Raw genomic sequence first — 23,765 nt, forward strand, 5'->3', positions numbered from 1 at the left:
AAATGAACTACCTACTGCTGCCAGTCTTCGTGGCCGAAACCGCTAGCACAATTGGTTAGTAATTATAATCACCTTTGGCGTGGGTTCAAACCCGCCTCAGAAAAACTTTTTTCGTTCTTATATTTTATTTTTTAAGTTTCCATAACACGATTTCCATTAAAATATGATAAATAATACTCAAAAAAAGTTCTTTACTTACGTTACGCGTGTAGTTTTGCTACACAAATCCATAGTATAGGTAGTAGTAACAACAAGTCAGAAGGCCTACAGGGCTCGATTTGTTCCAGCTTGACTGCCATGATATTAATTTAACCTCAGCTGCTACTTCAATTTTCTTCTTTAATTCCAACAAAGTGACAATTTTCTTCTATTACTACAAGACACAATACATACACTAGAAGGATTGGACAATCGCAAACTGCAACCAATCAGAAACGTGTGTTTAGTTCCTATAGCTAGGGTCGAGGGTGAAATAAAAAGATACTGTTCAGAAGATACTATCTACAATGCAGTATGTAGAGTGGGTTGGTGGATCGCAGTGGGTCACATGCTGTTGACCCTCGACCCACTGACCCACTCCAACTCTGATCTGAGGGTGGGATACTTAGTTCGTTCCCAAGGCAAGTAAGCTTGAAGTGGACAACATCGTGCTCGTAGGTTTTCTCGGGACACTCCCATTTTCTCCTTCCATTAATTTGCTCATCATAATTAACTTGCTTTAATCATGGTCTTCCTTAAAATAACAGGCATAATCGTGAGACATTAAACGCATATCACGAAATATCAAAAGTGCTAATAACAGTATGTCAGAAGTGCCTAAAAGACATGATGAGTTGGAACGAAACTTTGTGTGGGGGCAATGCGCAAAAAGGAAACAAATATTTTTTTTTTTTTTAATTTTCTGCGGAAAAACCGTTTTAAAGTGCAAAAACCCCTACCTAAAATTGTGAAAGTTGATGCCCTAAAGGCCAAGAAGTAGTGGACTGAAGCGAATGTAATTGTGCAGATATTGTATACATAAAATGAGGCTATTCGTATTGTCCTTATAATAAATAAAAAAAAAAAAAAAAATCCAAACCTTTGATTACGAATTATCTAAAATGCTAATAAGTGTACGTCAGAAGTGCCTAAAGAAATGGAGGACTGCAACGAAACTTTTGTAGGGACAATACGTAAAAAATAAGCAAACATGTGTTTTTAGCTTGTGCGGAGAAACAGTGTTGGGGCCAAGACCTCTTCCGCAAAAAGTAAATATTATCGTAGAAGTACGGAAAGAAGTGGATCAAAGAGATTGAAATTGTGTGTAGATACTGTATATGTAAAATAAGCCCATACGTGTTTCCCAATTGTTCCCATGTAATCTATTTCGTAAATATATTGATATCACGAGTTATATTATAGTTACCACAGTCGTTGTGTAAAAAGTATTCTTTACGCTTCGTGCCTACATCTGTTGACAGTGTGACACTTACAAGGGGGATGAGAAGGAAATCCTCTTTTGGTAATACTGGATGTTACTATAACCAAAAGACATTACCCCTTATTCCACTTCTATTAAGCGGCGAAAATCTGTCTCCAATATGGGGGGGGGGGGGGGACGGGTAAGACCGTTCCCTATCTTTTTAAAGCGATGTTCAAAATATTTATGATGTTGAAAAACAATACAGTGGAGGATCAGGGGAGCAGAGTTGTCTTCAACATTGTGAGGCGGGTAGATTTGAGGCATATTCTGGAGGGATATCCATTTCATCTCATTTTCCTTTGTGGCAATCGGACAAAATTCATCATATTTCTCCCCCCCCCCCAAAAAAAAAAACACATTTCAAATCGGATTATTTGGGGCACAATCCCTCAGTTCCAAGATTGAAGGGGACATGTCCACCTCATCCCCTCGTGCCATTTGTACCAGTGCTTGTGATACACACACTGTCCACATAAGTAGACACGAAGCATAAGAACATTTTTTACACAACTGTGGTAACTATAACTCGTGATATCAATATATTTACGAAAGAGATTATATTTTGTTGCCCGTTACCATGAAATATTGAAAGATTTTACACCTGATTTCAATATTTCCATTGTTTAAATTCATTATAAACAATTAACATGTTACTTGTAGCTACAAGTGGCTACTTTATTGGCTGAAGCAAAAAAAAAAAAAAAAAAAAAAAGTTGACACCAGCGGGAATTGAACCCGTAACCCTTGGAACGTGAATCACAAATGTTCCTGACATTGCCACGCCGTCATTTAGTAAATTTGCGCAACGTACGACATATGCGGTGAGTCGAAAACTTTAAGACGCTTTTTCTATATTAGGCTATATTAGGCCATTGCGCTCTCCCACACTGTAATATGAACACTTTAAATGTTCACAAAATGTTCAATTGCAAAAACTGGCCCCGATGTTAATTTGCCAAAGTCTGCTTTCTCCTTGTAAGTGAAAAAAGAAAACTTCAGGCATTTTTGGATACTGATATTTGTAATTGCAATAATAGCAAGATACGGATATACTTTCGGTGAATCAGAAAAGAAAGTGGTCTGAGGCACTATATGTCTATTTTTTTTTTTTTTTATTTAAATTTGAAGACACTCGACTAAAGTATTTTATCATGACAGAAATCAGTGTGTTTAATCGTTATCGTAAACGTGTGCAATTTGCTTCATAAATGAATGTTTTCTGACTCTTACTTAACAGAGAAGTCTTAGCGTAGTGGCGTGAGCATTCGTTCCGTAATTCAGGGGTCCCGGGTTCGATTCTCGCTGCGATAAGTTACTTTTATGAAGTGCAATATGCATACTTCTGATGTGGAATAAAATAAAAAATGCTCAATTTCTTTCGGTCTTACAAGTTAAGAGTAGAGACTGCTTTCTTCACAGGGGAAATACTAGCAAACTTACGCCACATGTCAGTCTACAACCTTGATACGTACTGTGGTGGAAAACGTAACGTGTTTAGCAAACAATTCATAAATACGACCCCTAACGGTCATGCTTAGGGCCCAGTATGACTCATAAATGTGTGTTAAATGATATTGTTTCCGAGCAATTATTCCGAACGTCTTCCACTATTACTTCTACTGCTAGAAATAATAATATTTTCGTTCGCCACTTCCAACATGTTCCATATATCTGTTCAACCAAAATTTGAAAATAGGTATTTTCATATTGATATGTATATTTTGTTAAAATATCAATATAACGCATACATAATTCAAAGTGTTCTAGCTTCAAAGAAAGCGTGTTACTATGTATCGTGGTGAAGAAAAATCCTACTTAATACTTAATTTAGGCATCCGAAGTTTCGATATCAATGTTGTCCAGGAGCTGACACCTTCTTTCTCTCCTCTCGTTTCGGATACTAATCGCTCTTATCCTTTCTCTATGTCGTCGTCGTCGTCGTCGTCGTAGTAGTAGTAGTAGTAGTAGTAGTAGTAGTAGTAGTAGTAGTAGTAGTAGTAGTAGTAGTAGTAGTAGTAGTAGTAGTAGTAGTAGTAGTAGTAGTAGTAGTAGTAGTAGTAGTAGTAGTAGTAGTAGTAGTAGTAGTAGTAGTAGTAGTAGTAGTAGTAGTAGTAGTAGTAGTAGTAGTAGTAGTAGTAGTAGTAGTAGTAGTAGTAGTAGTAGTAGTAGTAGTAGTAGTAGTAGTAGTAGTAGTAGTAGTAGTAGTAGTAGTAGTAGTAGTAGTAGTAGTAGTAGTAGTAGTAGTAGTAGTAGTAGTAGTAGTAGTAGTAGTAGTAGTAGTAGTAGTAGTAGTAGTAGTAGTAGTAGTAGTAGTAGTAGTAGTAGTAGTAGTAGTAGTAGTAGTAGTAGTAGTAGTATTAAAAAATTAACTTGCCTAAAATTAGACAAAACTAACAGATAAGTCGGGATTGTGTCTGGACCTCCGGGACACACCTCTGCAACTACCAAAATTTTAAACCGAAGCGTTTTACTGAAGTTTCATGTAGAAAGTATTCTACTGTATGTTCTGAGGAAGATAACTGTAATAAAAATAACTTAATATCACTGAACAGTAAGGCATATAATAAACTTACCTTTAGGATATGGAGAAGTAATTATAAAAGCTTTGCTACAAAAATACTTACACAGACCATAATAAATTCTGCTCTATACTGCTATATTGCGACGTTTGTAGTTAGCGTTGACTTTAAACAGGGTGTCTACTAAAATTTCAAAATGAAATTTCGTGACTTTATCGCGACCTTTTCTTTACCAAACCATAAAATTTCGTAACATTCTCAGGTGCGAATTAGGCCAAATTTTCATACATGCGATAGAAGCATACTTTGGCTGCAATTTGGTAGCGTCTAAAGCCGACCATAGACATTTTTGATGGTAAATTTTGACGTCTTATAGAACAAAATTTTCCGGTCCGTACTTATATTTGTACAGATAAAAAAATTCGTGACCTAAAAGCTAAATTTCGTGACTTTTTCATGACTTTCATGACCGTTTACTGATTTCGTGACTTTTTCATGGCTTTCGTGACCGATAGACACCCTGTTAAAGAATGACATTCATTTTACCATGTTCTTCACTGGAGACAGAAACTGAATTTCAAAATAAGGAAAAATTTCAAAATAATTTCAATCCAAAAGATCGAGTGAACTCAACCATATTAGAATCAATATCACGAACACAGCACTGATCAAAGCTCATTACTTATTTTATTATTCAGGTTTTGAAAAAAACAAAGTTGAGGGACACATTACTAAAAATCCACTATAAACAATTCATTCCTGGTAAAGATGAGAAGATTATTAGTTATCATTGGCTTTTTAGTAATAAAAATTAATTTCTGTGCATAAACATAAATTTTGTTAGTACATACATATCTCAAACTACGTTACGTATTCATTTGTATAAGAAAGCGCACACACCTTCATCGAGATTTTCAACATCATCGGCCCAATTCGTGGATTTTCTTGGAGGCGGGATCGCCGGTCCAACTCCAGTGCTATCATCTGCCAAGAACTCTGTCAAAGCGATTGTCTTCCCTTTGTTCTTCTTTCCTTTCTTACCTGTTAAAAATAACAATAAATACAAGTAGAAAATTTAGTTATTTAAAAATATCAAAGTTCTCCGCTAGGAGAGATTCACAAACAATATTAATAAATAAGCTATGCAGTGCGAGGGAGAATCAGAAACTCAGGTTACGATGCAGATATTTCTGGAGTTTCGTCTGTTCGAGAGGAAAGAGGAATTGCGGTAATTTTAATACATCAGGGTGTTTATTAAAATTTCAAGATCAAATTTTGTGACTTTTTCGTGATCTTTTCTTTACCAAATCATAAAATTTCGTAACATTCTCAAGTATGAATTTGGATGCGAATTAAGCCGAATTTTCATACATGTGATAGAAGCATACTTTGGCTGCGATTTGGTAGGGTCTAAAGCCGACCATAGACATTTTTGGTGGTAAATTTTGACGTTTTATAGAACAAAATTTTCCGGTCTGCACTTATATTTGTACAGATAAAAAAAAAAATAATCCGTGACCCAAAAGCTAAATTTCTTGACTTTCATTACCGTTTTCTGATTTCATGACTTTCGTAACCAACACACACCCTGTACATGGAGTTGCCAACTATGCAAAGTTTCAGTCACCCACTGCCCACGACGCTCATTGTAGATAAATATAAATGGCGACCGACTCGTTTGGAAACCTGGTCTCACGACGAAGTCCGCTCAGGTATTCTATTTCTGTGGGCGAAACATGTAACCGCGTCTGAAATTCACCGGTAACTGATAGAAGTTCACGGAGTGACTGCAATGTCTCGTCAGTATGTCGCAGAATGTTGAAAGGTTGAGGCTGGTACGTCAGCGACGAGGTGCGCAGTGGCCGACCCCGAGCACAGCATCAACACATTGTAACACAGCTCGCGTGGAGGAGTTGATTCAGGACAACAGGAATATCACGTTAAAGGCATGTCGTTCGAAAGCGACCGTCACATTGTACACAATATTCACAACACTTCGTGACAACGTGGCTGAACACGCAAGCACATGATTTTTATCTTTAAACTCATCCCACGATGCAACAAATACCTCAAAGCGACATGGAGACTATGTCGAAAAATAACCTAATGTATGCACCATCTATTGGTTGTATTGGTTGTTCGAAATAATTATATACACGTTTCACTGCAGGCTTTGTAATCTTACTTTCTGCCCACCGATCGCACATAACGTTAATTTATTTATATTATGTTGAAATCATTATACAATTATTTCTCTCTACTTGTTTCTGATAAATCGATTTTTACTGGGAAAATTACTCAATCATGTTCTCGCAGAGAAATACTGGTCGAGTACAATGGCGTACAAAAGTTCGTTAAGCTCCTAATTTAATATAACTTCTGTTTTTCGTGTGCATATTTTAATATGGTAAATAATTATTGCTGGCATCCTAGTATATTGCTCAAGAGGGTAGCGTGTGGAGAGTAGGAATCTCGAAATCCCCTCGTGTAGTAGTAATACACTTGTGTAGTATTAGAAAAAAGGAAGTGTACTATTTATTAATCGAAAAGAACACAATATTATAAACTAATCAACTGTAAATATGTAGGTTTTAGGCGGATAACACAGCCTTAATCAATAAAATGTTCTCAGCACGTTTAAATATTTACATCTCTACAAATGGGAGAAAGCACTACAATAAACTTTCAAACTTCGACTTAGTTTTTACATATTCACAAATAATTCATCCATCGCAGTTATTTCTTTTCCTCATTGAACGTTGTGATGAAACATTAAGTTTGCGTACATCAAAGAGCGCCACATTCTACGTAGAATTAGCCGCAGAAAATACAAGCAACAATGTATTTTAATCAGTGAGGTCCACAAACTATTCACTTGAACAAGGTAGCTTACTGTAATCTACTCGCAGTCGACGACTATTCTTCCGCGTAGACTACGTATATAGTTATTTTATAGTAAGAATTAAAAAAAAAAATATCAGAATAATATTCGCATATGCCAAGCCAAAAGCAATTACAGAATTTTAGAGGACAATCTATATGAAATAAAAATGAAAGTGACTTGTCCGATCTCGATAAAATTTACCACATAGATGAGGTTCGGTTCCAGGGTTTGGAAAAAAAAAGGTTAAAAAAAAAAAAAAACACCTGGGCCCAAATGGGATTTCTCGGGTATTCGGGTTTAATTGCGTTCCTCTCTCGAGACATTTCAATAACTTTGGAGTTAACGTGTTAAAATGTTATTTATATTTTAAGATTGTTATTGTCACAACTTGCAAACAATTTTCTATTCACTGCTGTTTTGAAAAAAAAGCCCGCCATTTTGAAATTTTACATTGGTATGCCGCCAAAATCTATTCTCTACAGGAAACTTAAAGTTTATCATGCTTGTATCTTGAAAATTTACACTTCAAAAAGAGTTGTATCATGTTGTGAGTGGTATAGGCAGGCAAACGAACAAATGTAGATTGAGTCATCCCCAGGAGCCTCTGTGACGTTCGCCAAATATGAACACCAAATATATTAATTTAAAACAGAGATATAATTCATGTTCTATAAAATAAATGTTTTAAACTGTCTTAAATGAAATCTTTTCCAGCGTAAAATAATTTTATTGTTTATGTATCCACTTCCGATTAGGGCTCAAGTCCCTCAAGACTCTTCCGAAACAAATTCCACTGCTGATGTATACAGCCTTCTCTCTCTCTCTCTCTCTCTCTCTCTCTATATATATATATATATATATATATATATATATATATATATATCTCGAACACCCCCAAAAACATACGTTTTTCATATTAGGTGCATTGTGCTTCCACCTACTGCCAGGTACTCATTATCAGCGATCTCAGTAGTCATTAGACATCGTGAGAAAGCAGAATGGGGCGCTTCGCGGAACTCACGGACTTCGAACGTGGTCAGGTGATTGGGTGTTACTTGTGTCAGAAGTCTGTACGCGAGATTTCCACACTCCTAAACATCCCTAGGTCCACTGTGTCTGATGTGATAGTGAAGTGGAAATGTGAAGGGACACGTGCAGCACAAAAGCGTATAGGCCGATCTCGTCTGCTGGCTGACAGAGACCGCGAACATTGAAGCGGGTCGTAATGTGTAATAGGCAGACATCTATCCAGACCATCACACAGGAATTCCAAACTGCATAAGGATCCACTCCAAGTACTATGGCAGTTAGGAGTAAGTTGAGAAAACTTGGATTTATGGTCGAGCGGCTGCTCATAAGCCACACATCATGCAGGTAAATGCCAAACGACGCCTCGCTTGGTGTAAGAAGCGTAAACATTGGACGATTGAACAGTGGAAAAACATTGTGTGAAGTGACGAATCACGGTACACAATGTGGCGATCCAATGGCAGGGTGTGGGTATGTCGAATACCCGGTGAACGTCATCTGTCAGCGTGTGTAGTGGCAACAGTAAAATTCGGAGGTGGTGGTGTCATGGTGTAGTCGTGTTTTTCTTGGAGGCGGCTTGCACCCCTTGTTGTTTTGCGGGGCACTCTCATAGCGCAGGCCTACATTATTGCTTTAAGCACCTTCTTGCTTCTCACTGTTAAAGAGCAATTCGGGGATGGCGATTGCATCTTTCAATAGGATCGAGCACCTCTTCATACTTCACGGCCTGTGGCGGAATGGTTACACGACTATAACATCCCTGTAATGGACTGGCCTGCACCGAGTCCTGACTTGAATTCTATAGAAAACCTTTAGGATGTTTTGGAACGTCGACTTCGTGCCAGGCCTCACCGACCTACATCGATACCTTTCCTCAGTTCAGCACTCTGTGAAGAATAGGCTGCCATTCCCCAAGAAACCTTCCAGCACCTGATTGAAAGTATGCCTGCGAGAGTGGAAGCTGTCATCAAGGCTAAGGGTGGGCCAACACCAATTTGAATTCCAGCAGTACTGATGGAGGGCGCCACGAACTTGCAAGTCATTTTCAGCCAGGTGTCCGGATACTTTTGATCACATAGTATATATATATATCCGCGGATCCAGGATATGATCAAGAGAGGGGCTAAACCATAATACATATTAATATTAATAATGCTGAAATTTTGTACCAAGTTGTGTGAAATATTGAAGAGGAAATTCTTCTAGATACTCTGCAATATCACTAGATAAACAAGCAGTGTTGCTAACGCAACATAGTTATATTTTCTCAAAATGCACTACGTAAGGTATTACATATTTCTAATTTAGATATTAAATAAAACCACAATCCACATAGATTATTCAGTGTAGCAAAGAACAATACAGTATCACTAACATCGACATTTGGGTGGCTAGAGGAGACGTGGAGCTACTGATTATAGTGGAATCCCAACCACTTCGGTCGTTTAACAGTACCCCCACCGGAAATCGAACTCGGTACCACGCGAACCGAAGTCAAGCGTGCTAGCTGCTAGACCAAAAGGGGGTCCTCACATTGTGTTGATTTAAATCATTGAGTCAGTGTTGTTAGATCCGAAGATCAAAAAGTAACGTGTCTGTGCTCCCAAAGTAGCGGATTTGAACTATTTGTAGCCCAAATATATAGAAATGAATTATTTGGCAACTAATGACTGGTACCAGTGTTTCTTTCATACCTGTTTTTTGGGGGGGCACTGCCACTCAGAGCTCTGAGAGTGCCCTCCAGGAAGAGATCAAAATAATACAGATATAATATAATAATAAATAGAATAGTATCTGTAGTGCCTCCCAAAGTACTAAGTGTGCCTCCCGGAACATTGTTTCTGAAAGAAATACTGACTGGTACTAATGAAATAATTTTAACATGGGCTGGAAAATGTGCTGAACACATTGCAAGAAGAATTAATAATCGATGGACGAAAACAATTCTAGACTGGATACCACGACAAAAAACAGCCTAGGAAATATCCGCATACAAGAAGGTGTGACGAAATCAAGAACCACTGGGTAGTAACCTGGAAAAGAATTGTCCAAGGTAGATAGATGTGGAGAAGACTTGGAAAGACCTTCATCCAGCAGTGAATTCATAATGGTTGATTATGACCATGGTGATGATTTTATTATATCTTGACCTCAGAGGTAAACTAAATCAAATCATAATTTCGTAGTTTTACAGAAGAAGCGAAAACCAGTTTCTTAAGTAAGACCTACAGTACTGGTTTTCAAACTATATTAAGTAGTTACAAAGTAGAGCCTTTTTATTTGATCTGTGCCCCTTCTGGCGCTGCAGTCGATGTATGCTTTCCTGTACCTCCCTCAAAAGAGGAGGGAGAAGTTGTTGCGGCCGAAACCTTTCAATTGTTAGATGCGGACGCGTTGCCAAAATGAGTTATTTCACGGACTTCGCTGTCTTCTATCTTGTTAACCATTCTAAGCAGCCTACGATCTTCACTCGTCAAGACCAAACGATTGAATGTCAAATTGGCAACACAGTTGAGGTCATTCCTTCTCTTCCGTAAGCAAATAGAGAATTTCCTCCGTCAGAGGTTGGCGGGGATGGGGCAGAAGTATAGTTCGCATACTTTCCGAGGGCATAGATGAGATACTGTACACAGGCTCTAGTAGGATGCTTTTAGACTTACATTATTACACCACTAGAAAGAACACAGTCTATTAAAGAAGTATTCTTAACTCAATGTCGACCAAAAAGTGACTTAGCATCGTCTACCTACCAACAAACTGAAAGAGATGATTTCTCACATCAAAATAAGAGAAGAAGTTCCTATTGACCTATGGCGAAAAGTGCATAGTTTCAAAGCTAGGGTTGTCCAAAATAGTAAAAAAACTAAATTTCAACATGCCTTTTTTCGAATTTCAGAAACTGAATGGTGGTCCTTATCAGCGTAAAGGAAGCCACACATAAATAATAAATACTTTATATTTAATCAGTTTTCAATAAGTATACAGGGTATTCCCTACAGGGTGTAATTCTGAGATATACTCTCAATAGAATTTTCAGATATACCCTGATTTCAAGAAGGGTCCAAAGTAGGCAGGAGGTAAGCCCTGACAACATCTGACATCCAATGCTTCGGAGGGAAGTCGGAGGTATTAGGAACCGGCAACTCCATATTTTTTTTTTTCGAATTAACGTGCAATGCCATGTATTACGTCATAGTATATTTAACGTTTTCTTAACTTATAAGTGTGAAAGAAAACATCGCAGCATGCATTTTCCCGAGTACGAGAGACCGTGCTGCTGATGATCCTTAACACTTCCGATATTGCCCCAAATGATTCCGTGTTCACTGCTTTCAAGGCTTATCACTTGTCTACTTTGGACCAATCATAAAGTCAGAGCATATCTCAAAAATTCGATTGATGGCGTGTCTGGGAATTTCACCCTGCAGGGAATACTCTGTACACTAATTGAATATTAATGAAATATGCATTTTTGGATTGCGTATGCGAGACTTCCTTTACGCTGATAAGGACCACCATCCACAGTCTCTCGAATTCGAAATAGGGAATCTTGAAATTTGGCTTTTAAGCGATTTTGGACAGCCCTAGCTCTGAAACTATGCACTTTTCCCCATAGGTTCATCTGAACTTTTTCTCTTATTTTGATGTAAGGAATCACCTCTTACAATTTGTCGGTATAGTTCAATAACACCCTGTATATATATTAACCTAGGAAAAGTTTTATATATATATATATATATATATATATATATATATATATATATATATATATCGTACAGTCCGTCGTTTCCGCTTCTTATTTTTTTGCCTTCATTCTTGACTTAGAATTATGGTATGATGTAACTCTTCATAGCTATTTTGCTAGCGCTAATGCTTTCCATGCGTGTGTTTCAGGTTCAGTCATCAGTGAGTACATCATGCCTGGGATAAAACCCTAATAGTAACCCATATTTCACTTGCAGCACAAAGATTTCTCATATATGGCCTCAGTACTGTCCATACAATTAAAAAACTCTATTAAATTGAGTTGAGTTTTGGTTTAGCGTCCCTTTCAGCAGCGAGGCTATATGAGACGTGGACCTACCGATTAACGTGGAATCCGAACCACATGAGCTCCCGCCGGGATTCGAACCCAGGTCTCCCACGCCAAAGGCGCGTACGCTAACCGCTTAGCCACCTCTATTAAATTAACTCCAGTACTATACAGTAGTTTATTTTCTTCATTTGAGTCACAATTGTTCAATACCTCCTAACGGATAACGCAACAAATAGCGTACAGCGAAAAATATTTTTGACTATTCAATCCTTCATGTTGCAGCAAAACTACGAAAATTAATACAAAAGAATACTGAATCACTGTTTTGGCGAGAGAGAGAAAATAGAAACAGATAAGTTGGATTACCTATACAATTATGTAATATGTATGTATGTCCATGTTTCGCAAATAATTTTCAATCAATATAAAATTTCAACGTAATGAACGCACGATTAGTTTTCTCGGATAGAGATCGCATGCACCGCTGAAAGCTCAGGAATAAGCTTAATCTATGTTACGGCACTACATAGGCCTATATGCTTATGTAATACATTACAACCTTATGAACTTGTATAAGAAACAAAACATACGTAAAATGAAACGCGAACTATGCGAAACATCGGACTTTGAATCTACCTTGTTTGGTGTTTCAATCCGAGACCACACATAGCAAAGATGAGTGCTGTAGCTCCCAACACAAGGTTCAGCAAATTCGTGTTATAAAGTATCAATTAAACACGGAGATGAGAAACGGTAATAAAGTATTTGATCAATTTGAAACAAGTATTGTAGTAATAATTTACGCTATTTGTTAAGATAAGAAACGTTATCTTTTGTTTTTAAAATGACAGTCAAAGCAGAATGTATTGTATAATAAAGTAGAAATTGTAAAATTTCGGTACGATTAAATACATTCGTGCTGCTATTTGTTGCGTTACCCGTTAGGAGGTAGTGAACAATTGTGACTCAAAGGAAAATAAACTACTGTATAGTACTGGAGTTAATTTAATAGAATTTAATTGTATGGGCAGTACTGAGGCCATATATGAGAAATCTTTGTGCTGCAAGTGAAATATGGGTTACTATTAGGGTTTTATCCCAGGCATGATGTACTCACTGATGACTGAATCTGAAACACACGCATGGAAAGCATTAGCGCTAGCAAATTAGCTATGAAGAAGTACATCATACCATAATTCTAAGTCAAGAATGAAGGCAAAAAAATAAGAAGCGGAAACGACGGACTATACGATAAAAATATTTTCACAATTTTAATTTCACACTATTTATTTCGAGACGAAACCGAGACTTGGCCCTCGAAACCGAGACAAGCATTCGTTGACCGAGACGGTGATTTTTGACTCGAGACGAGATCGAGACCGCTATTTATCAACCGAGACGAGACCGAGACTACTAAGTGTCGTCTCGATTCCATCCCTGCTTCCGATGTTTTGTGCATTCAATTGCGGGAATTTCCCGAGCACTTCTTTCACGAGGAGTTTTTCCCGAAAATGTAGCTTTCTTTACTGTACATCGAAACTTTCACTAGTACAGAAGTTTGAATTAAGCACTTGAAATTGTAAGCGTTACGCAGTCTTAGGAACTCCGAGCATTAAACTTCTGAAATTTGACAAGAATTTTTTGGCCATTGCTAGTGTTGATTATACAGAATGCTCATTTTAAGAGTAGCAACAAATGACTGAACTGTTGTTGTTGGAAAACCAAACTTTACTGAAGAATACTTGTGTTAGCATCCAAGGTAAGAAATAATACTAATAGTTTTACTAATATATTTACATATTTCCTGGTAGTACCGGCACCTATGGCCTTAAACCCGTCAAATGAATGAGGGAAACGTCCCTCGGTGTCGCCGAGCACACCATTCACGAAAAGTATATTCTAAAATATAAAATTGTGTATTTTACGTGTACTTCAAATAGGCTATAAGCATAATCCACACATTAACTTGTTCTATAATTACCTCAAGCTAAGGTAAGATATTTTTATTCATTCGATGTATTCAGAACTTCATAAAGGTCTCACGTTCCATGTTGTATATCTAAACTTGAAAGTATGTACCCGTAATTCGCCCAAGGAAAGTCCAAAATCTGATAAAAATCACTTGCAACGTGATCACTTCAGTTGTAGCAATACTATACTATCGCAAAACTCTCTAGGACAAAGCCCCAGGTAGATTTCTTCGAGCTGAGCTCGCTTAGGCAATGTTCGGTTCAGTAATGGTTTTTGTTGTTTCAGGGAAGGGGAAATGTATAAAAATGATCGAAAATCACCGATATTAATATCGATTTTATAATTTTCGGGGTCGCTAAGATGAACAGTGACACTTCCGATGTTTAAATCCAAATTCAGCCCCTCATCTTAGTGGAGAGGAGGGGGGAGATATATAAAAATTATCGAAAATGACCGATATTAGGGTCGAATCCATAGTTTTCGGAGTAGGTGAGATGTCCAGTAAGACTTTTAATGCCGTTTCAATCCAAATTTAGCACCGCAACTTGGGGGAGATATATAAAAATCACATATAAAAATTGAAGCCCCTCAATTGGGCAAAAAACATAGTCTATCAGCGGGCGCTTCAGCAATAGTAAAGTGACTGACTAACGGAACATACTACTAAATTTTTCTTATTTTAATCCAGCGAAGCGGGTGGTTGACGCTTGTAAACAAAAAATATGAGTCAGAATTACTATTAAATATTATTGAAATTCTTGTGGAAACAGTATTAGAAGAAGAAAAAAAACTTATATTCTTTTGGTGAAATGAAAATATGCAGTTTGCTACATCTACACCCAATGCAGCTCACTTCACTTTCTTTAAATGGTCTTCAAAATTAAAGTATAGAATAAGCACACATTAACTCATGGCTGTATTTTCTTCTTTGCATTGGCATTTTAAAGTACCGGTATAAAATTAACTCATCGAAGAATCGATCGCAATTTGAACAATAGTTGTCTAAAGTTACACAATGGGTATAAATAGGTCTTTTGTAAAACTTCAATTGTTACATACTATTTCTGACAGTTATATTGGGAACATAAAAATAATCACCTGTAAAAAGTGAAAAGGTTACCTTCCGCAGATAGCGGCCCCGGATTAGAACTGTTTTAAACGTTGTATTGCTATTTTTGTTAGTTTAATATGAAGTACTTTACCTAGAATTACTCTTCTTCCATTTCCTTCGTTCATTCTGAACTGTTAATCGCAATTACTACTTATTTTCATGCTATGTTTGCTCTTTACCAGGTATGTATTCGTCTATATTGTACTGCTTTGCAAATTAATACCTTCCAGCTCTAAAACTACGCACAAGTCATAAATAACTCAAATAATGATCCTTACCTTTTCATGTTTCCAACCTGTACTACGAACAACATCCTACTACAGTATTACGTATGTAAATAAACTTTCACATCAAAAATTACAGAACTCAAACGAAAATACTCATTTCCTGTACTAGTTGCCGCACAAGGGTATACTATTTATATTCATAAAATATGAAATTCTTCTCGCAAGAAATGCACTCTTACTGCCTTAGAAAAGTGTTTCTTAAGGAAAGACTCACAAGAATTAGTGCAGAATGAATTCAGGACGACTAAGTATAACTACAGCGTGTGCACATATGGTATACAAACTGAAGTGCTTAAACACCGAATTAACTTAAAAACACAAAGCAACTTGTGCTACATGGCCCCTACAAGGTACGAATGCTATGGGAGTCACGACAGGAGCGCAGCAAGGGATGCGTCCGTAAGGAGCAGCCGCGTCAGCGACTGTGGGTATATGCATCAACGACAATGGAAAAATCACCACATAGCATAAAATACATGCCTTGTATGTAACACTTCTATTAATACTTTATACATGTCTTCACATAGTACTAAACTCAATTTCTGTTTTTCCTCCATTACTGCAGCATACGCGTCCTAGGTTAGTTAATAAGACAGTGGGTTTGAAACAGTGTCATATTATGCTCTATTGTCTGTTTTTCTAATATTGCATCAATACGCGAATTCCTACTGTCCATATCGTCCAAAATTTAACCTAGTTTTTCACTCTAATTAATCACCCTACACTAGACCTTTATGTCTCTTTTGTATGCTGACACTTCGTCTGATTCTGTCCCTATCTCCGTAAATTTTGTATTCCGGGGCCGCCATCTGCGGCAGTTAACCCTAACAGAGAAGAATTACATTATTTTCGCATCAGCTATTTATTTAAAAGATGCTTATATATTATCCCAAGGTATACGTAAAGAACAAAGCTCATTAACTTCACTTTTCGAGAATTAACTTCCAATTTAAATCACATTACATTAAGATTGTAAAGAACTTCAGTGTCTTGAATACCTGAAATCGGGATGTATTGATCGTGTATCGTTCACATAATTACACAGTCTATGTTGTTTACATCGGTATTTGCTCGCAGATAATGTACATCACTGATGTTAACGCGTTTCTCACAAGGCTTTACATTGGCTTATGCAAATTAAGAAATATAATTTCAACCAACGTTGACCTCTTAACAAACAAGGCTTAGTAAGTGCATTAGGATTTGTCATCGTGACAGTAACTTGGATTATTTATTCAAACATATTTGCTTTGATTTACCGATGCAGCAATCACTCCTCGTGTGTAGATTGTAAACTGTAATCTTTCAATACACAAGCTTTGTTTTCTTTTAATCATTGTATATGAATAACTATACTCCTAATGGAATGTAAATATATGGACAAGTAGTTACTATCTAAAACGCATTTTCTCGTTAGAACACTATGTAACCAACGATACTTTGTTGTTCAATATTCCTTCCATAATGCAGAACTATACAGAACTGTTTCAATTTAGTCACATTTGTAACGGTTACCATTAACAAAATTCACATGCGTCATACAACTATCGTCTCGGTGCAGACGATGTACCTAAATTACTATCGTATTACTTCACTTAAGTAAAAACTATGCATTTATTAATCATCCATTCATTTCATGATATTTACAATATTTCTGCCGACACGTCAGCAATTGAACTTCACCTTCCTGCGTTCATAATTTGAACATAACATTTGTTCATACGCAATTCTACGCTGTTAACACCTCCTACTGTCTGCCACTTCAACGTCAACAGTTTTAATACGCATTGAATTAGGACTGTCAGTTTTATTATACTTAAAACAATTATGCTACATGATTAGCCGACACATTGCAGTACATACTACTTGGACTGTAATCACCTTCAGCGGGCGAGAGCTATTACAGCCTCTAAAGCTACGTCGACCACGAGGTCGTTACATTCCACTTCGCTATCGACACAGATGGTACAGCATTAAAAACAACATACATCACCTTCTGACACAACATCTTCAGCAGAAAGTATACTGCATAAAACCCAAATACACCACTGTATTTCCCAAATTAAACAAATTATTATGAAAAACTAACAATTTCCATTTGAATGAATCACTGAAATTACACATACCCGTTGAAGCCATGTTACAGGTTAGGAAATTCTTTCCCGGATGAAAACAAATGACGAGCGTCTTGCACACAAGAGAATAGTTAGCATTTTTTTCTTTCTGTAGCGGAAGGGATCCATGTGAAAGTTACTACTTTAAAATGAACAGTTTACGTAACATAAACATTATTCATTAAAATACAATACCAATTTTAATAATGAAACTCAAGTGTTGTCTCAGAATCTCAGAGTACAGCGCGGGAAACCCAAATTCGATTTTCGATGGAAGCTCTTGTGGTTGGGATCCCATGTTAAGCTGTACGTTCATTTCTCACTCTCATATACAGTACTTCGATGCCGAAAAAACGCTAGACTTCTCAGAAAGTACCCCGTGTTCTTTCCCGGTGGAGATATTTACATCTCACATATCATCCTGCTGAAACAGGATGTTAATAATTTAAAAGTACTCCAACTTCATTAAAAGTACTAAAAATTATTCTTATTTTTAAAAGTACTAAAAATTCGTAATTGGTAACTTTAACTACGAATACTAGCTAAGTTTTCCTCCCATAGGTATTGTACAGTGAATTAAGACTTGCTACATCCTCCCCCAAAGTAACTGGCAACTTATTAAAGTTTTAGAATTGTTGGAAAATTGGAAGGAAATCTACTTGAGTGTCTATAAGTAGATCCAGTAAATCCTGTAAATCCAGTATTCGTCTGAGATCATAGAGTGACAACCCTAGGAAACTTCAATAGGATAAGAATGGCTGATGATTACAATTACGACGAAATATAATATGTTCTGTGTCAGTTATCTAAGGAATAGATTACAAGGATTTGTTGTTAAGTAGCGTCGAAAATTCTTCATGAGCTCTGAAGCAATAAAAATTACACACATATGCCAACAAATGAGAAAGATCTTTTGGAATTTAATTATAGTAAAAAAGAACAAGTCATTCAGTTGTTTTATTCAATCTATATGTTTTAACTACATTCAGTATGTGATAAAGAATCTCGAAGACACCCATGAATATTTACATTTGCTTAGTTCCATTCCATCTATGGATAAGAATACAACGCAACAATTTATTTGTTGTTTAACATTCCTTTTCACCATCGAGGCTATATGAGGCGCAAATCTACAGATTAAGGTTGGATCCGAATGACAGTATTGCGTTCAATGCTATTCCAGCGAGAATTGAAACCAGGATCCTGTGTACCAAAAGCGCGCGCTTGCCAATAGATCAATGGGAAGGATTCGCTTTGAAATGTTGTTTCAATGCTGCCTATATTTTCTGGGCATTACTTTGCATTCATTTTGAAATAAAGCATAGGTATTATAAGGCATAGTTCAAACGATTAAATCTGTCCAAAGAATATTAAAGAAAAACGAAATATTTAGCTTAACGGCTATTCCCTTTAGGTTAAATGTGAAGGATGATCAATGAAAAGTTAATGATTATATTAGATTTGATTTACTATCGCTCATCTTACTCTTTCTGATTCATTTTCTTGTCTGCCAATTTACTTGACTAGGGCGAGAAGGGAGACGAACACGGTAATATTAAGGACAACTTAAATCGTTCAAGCTCTTGGGGAACTCGAACTTTAAAAAAGTGGGTTTTGCCTTACGATCGTCAGTCTAATGGGGCGTTTACACTTAGTCGATTTGCGTTCGATTCAGTTGAATTGACGTCACTTTCAACTTAATCGACTGGCAACTGAATTAAAAGACGTTCTATTTTCTGTGGTTGAAATAATTGAACACATCCATCAATCTGATTCGGCCTAGTTGCTTCGATTTAGTGGCAAGTGCAGCGAGTCGATTTAGTCGTGCGACTAAATCGACTAAGTGTAAACGCCCCATAAAGCTCAAGATGGCTTGACTACACTAATGGGACTACACTTGGTCGATTTAGTAGCACGGCTAAATCGACTCGTTGCATTTGCGACTAAATCGAAGCAACTAGGCCGAATCAGATCGATGGATGTGTTCAATTGTTTCAACCGAAATTGAATGCTGCTTGTCGACTCGCTCTCCCCTGGCCGATTCGAAATCGACTGGCAATTTTAAAGATGTCCAAGCAAGCAGTAATTGATGCAATTTGCGGTGTTATAGCAGAAGAAAATAGAACGTCTTTCAATTCAGTTGCCAGTCGATTAGTCGCCTTCGATCAACAAGCGATTAAATTGGAATCCCGTTTGCACGGTCGATTAAGTTGAAAGTGACATCAATTCAACTGAATCGAACGCAAATCGACTAAGTGTAAACGCAACATAACTGCTACCACTGAACCACTGTGCTGCTATGGTTAATTTTTTTTACTATAACAGCGAAAATTTTCTTTCTTATTTAATAAAGTTCTAGATACTTCGGGCCTAATGCAGAGTCGTTTTGAAGCGCGATTAGTGTCATACTAAAGAGTTTGACTAACATAAGTCTCCTGAAGTAGTCAGTAGTTTAGTATGACGCTAATCACACCTCGAAAAGACTGCATAAGGCGGTTCATTTCCGTTGGAAATGGGTGTAGACTATCTTCATAAGTAGCTGCTAATATTTTTGAACCACACAAAAGACCCTTAAAACATTATTACAAGAAAATTTATAGTCCTAACAACTTGTCCAAAGACAAAAGTTAATTCAAGCACAAATAAAAATACTGAAATTTATTTAAATTACATTAATTCGTTTTCACTTCCGGTTTTCATTACTACGCATTAGAGTCTTGAAATCTTTTGTGTTACATTTTGCTAAACTTTCTCTTTCTAGAGAACAACGTTTAATCTCTGTCGAAAGTATGTGTTTAGAACAGCGACGACGATAGACGAGACAAGGGGATGAAGAATCCCCCTCGTAGTTGATAGTTATATCTTCCCTCCGACTGCACTCCCATATATGATGTAGGCCTATTGTAATGTATGTCAATTGACAGAAGTCACATCGATAAAAATTTAAATTTTACCTGTACAAGCCAAGGGAAAAAAAGCTTACTTAATGCACTAATTTTTGCCCACTTTACCTAGACTAGAAAATGTTCTGGAAAATTCAGTGTGTGTTTGCACTCTCCAAACAGTACCTACGCCTAATTTTCTTATATGAAGTCAATAAGCTAGACATTCTACTCACGTCTGATATTAATTCAGAAGAGTATTAATAGTAATTCGTGACATCTTCAATCCTATCTTAAAACCTTATCTGAATACCTTGTAAGATATTGTCCAGCAGAATAACACGCGTTTCTACATCAGCAGGTCACCCAGCATGGGCTACTCAGCATACGCTTCCTACCCTACTAGGTTCTCGGACACCTAAGGCTAGTTATAGACGGAAACATTTATCGTTGCAGGTGCTGCCGAAAATCTCATATAATAATTCTATGGCATCGAAAGTGCCATATGGTGCTTTTATACGGTAGCACTTTGATAAGCATCTTGTCGTGACGTAGCAGACAAATCACTAGAGAAGAGCGTAATTATTGTTCAGAAACTAAAGCGTGAAGTATCTATTTCAGTTCTTTCTATGGTAAAGAAAGAACTGAAGACTGAGGATCCTATTGCATTCGAAAACTTCCAGCGTATGGATAATGAAGCCTTCGAAAAGTTCTATGTACAAACAAGGATGTTCCTCATATTTTTCAATCAGCATATTAATAGCACCCCTACTCCAAATCATTTTTCTTTCATAGAATTCAATTTCCCACACAAAACAAGAGCATGAAAATTTGGCACAAACTCTTTCGCTTACTTTTAACAGACCACGGTGCTGCAATCGAACCAGAAATGCTGGAGAAAATGCTACGAAATAGAGCAGGTTCTATCGACAAGAAATGCTATAGGATATTGTATTGTATTGTATTGTATTTATTTCGTCCTTTTTTCATACATTTAGCACTGTATTGCAATGCATATGAAGTGGACACGTCATTTGAAAATTACACACACTAGGTTAATAATTAAACATTACACCTTACATCTTATCCATTACATTTTGCATGATATTATTAAAAATAAAGTAAGAGTAATTATTACTTGCAGTGTATGTAGAAATCCTTGAACATATATCAAATGCTAAAAACAAGCAACGACAGTGGTTACTGTAGATAATGTAGTTTTTTCTTTTTTTTTTTTTTTTGTTAGCAATTCATGTATTCCTCTATCGAGTAAAAGCAGTGTTTTAGTAAATATTTCTGTAGTTCTTTTCTAAATTTAGCAACAGATTTTTGAGTCTTTATATCTTTGGGAAGTTTATTGTATAGCATGATACCCGCGTATTTACACCCTTTTTCATATAATACGGTTCTGTGTTCTACAATGGAAAAGTTTTGTTTGTTTCTTGTATCATGATCATGTTTTTCTTCTACCCGCGTAAGAACACCTTCTAAATGTCTCTTTACAAATATCAGTAGATTTAAAATGTACAAACAAGGTACTGGGAGTATACGAAAATTTTTAAATATTGGTTTGCAGTGATCTTTTGGTTTAGCAGCCGCCATCATTCTTATTATTCGTTTCTGTATTGTAAAAATTACCTTGGCTTTGTGTGTATTTCCCCAAAATATAATGCCATATGATAAATTTGACTGGAATAATCCAAAGTAAATCGTTTTTAAAGTAGACTCTTTTAAAACATTTTTGAGTACTTTAATTGCGAAATAAATTTGATTTAATTTTTTTACCAAGTTTAGTTATTTGTACATCCCAGGAGAGATGTTTATCTATCCAGATTCCTAAGAACTTAGTGGAGTTCACATAGTCTATTCCGTTATTTTCAATTGAAATATTAACAGGCTGCGTATGTTTGTTGCGGATATGATGAAAATTGATTGCTTGTGTCTTTTCAATGTTTAATTTAAGCTTATTTTCTTTAATCCACTGAGATAGTTTATGAAGGATTTCATTTGCATTACCTTCAACATCCTCATTTGTGTTCCCTTTTACTATGATATTAGCATCGTCTGCATAAAGGGATAGTTCTGCTGGAGCAATATTACATGATAAATCGTTAATGTATATCAAAAATAATAATGGACAAAATACGGATCCCTGTAGCACTCCACATGATATTTCTTGTTTTCGTGATGTGTAGTATGTAGTTTGGTTTGTATCTTTGTTACTGTATGTAATTTCTACTTGCTGCCGATTTTCCAGATACGATTTAAACCATTTGGACGCAATGCCTCTTATTCCATAATCTTGGAGCTTTGAAAGAAGATTTCTATGTGACACTAAGTCAAATGCTTTGGAAAGATCAAGGAAAACACCTATACATTTCTCCTTACTATCTAAACTTTTATGTACAATTTCTACAAAATTATATATTGCTGTTTCCGTTGATTTCCCTTTTAGGAAGCCATGTTGCTCGTGTGTTATTAGATCATGTTTAAGTAAAAAGGATGATAGCCGGATACTCATTATGGTTTCTAAAATTTTTGAAAAAGTTGAGAGAAGTGAAATAGGCCTATAATTTTCAAGCTCTGATTTGTCGCCTTTTTTATAATAAATTGGTTTTACTTTTGCAATTTTTAATATATTAGGGAATTCTCCACTTAAGAACGTCATATTTATGAGGAAACACAGGCAGTCAGCAATATATTTAATGCTTTTCTTTACAATACTTGGCGGTATACCATCTACGCCAGCTGACCATTTACTTTTCATCTTCTTCACCACTTTTATTATTTCTGCATTTGTAACTGGATGCAGATACATTGTATTGTTGCAAGTTTTTGAGAATATTTTCGTGGGCATTGCTAGCTCACTATTGTACGTTTTTGATAAGTTGCTGTAATAATTACTAAATAGGTCAGCTATTAAATAATTATTAAATAGGATATGCCATGGCTAGGGATGGGCACGAGCCAGATCGACGAGCTTTCATTGAAACTCGACTCGACTCGAAACAGACATCTTTGAGCTCGACTCGATAACTCGGCTCGAAAAATTTCCTCCAACTCGACTCGAATTTGACTCAAGTTTCGAGTCGAGTCGAGCAAAAACGAGCCAAATCGACCCAAATGCTATGTGTAGTTTCAAGTACTTTCTTCCAGTATTCTACAAAGACAATATAATTATCATCAGTGATATTAACTACAATACTACAAATTCTTTTTCTCCTCCTCCTCCTCCTCCTCCTCCTCCTTCTTCTTCTTCTTCTTCTTCTTCTTCTTCTTCTTATTATTATTATTATTATTATTATTATTATTATTATTATTATTATTATTATTATTATTATTATTATTATTATTATTACAACACCGTATATAAACATGAAAGATAGGCGGCTTGTATACTGCCGACCTCGGTAGTCATGAAGTCTAGAAGGCAAGGACATCGTTCACCAAGTTCTAGGTTTGAGTTCCGG

At 36.4% G+C, this 23,765-nt stretch overlaps 1 protein-coding gene across 3 annotated transcripts in view; it reads right to left on the bottom strand.

The window, feature by feature from the left end:
- The window catches only part of LOC145678730 (eukaryotic translation initiation factor 4B-like), a 96,655-nt gene extending 79,078 nt beyond the window's left edge, over positions 1-17,577 (bottom strand). For all 3 annotated transcript variants that reach the window (XM_081749176.1, XM_081749175.1, XM_081749174.1), the window contains exons 1-2: positions 17,426-17,577; positions 4,882-5,022 (exon numbers count right to left, since the gene is read on the bottom strand). In XM_081749176.1, coding sequence (XP_081605302.1) covers positions 4,882-5,022; positions 17,426-17,438 — 154 coding nt within the window. In that variant the 5' untranslated portion in view covers positions 17,439-17,577. The remainder of the gene's footprint in view (positions 1-4,881; positions 5,023-17,425) is intronic.
- Between the last annotated feature and the right edge of the window lie 6,188 nt (positions 17,578-23,765).

Source organism: Thermobia domestica, chromosome 2, assembly GCF_964235325.1.
Source record: "Thermobia domestica chromosome 2, izTheDome1.hap1.1, whole genome shotgun sequence".
Taxonomy (NCBI): domain Eukaryota; kingdom Metazoa; phylum Arthropoda; class Insecta; order Zygentoma; family Lepismatidae; genus Thermobia; species Thermobia domestica.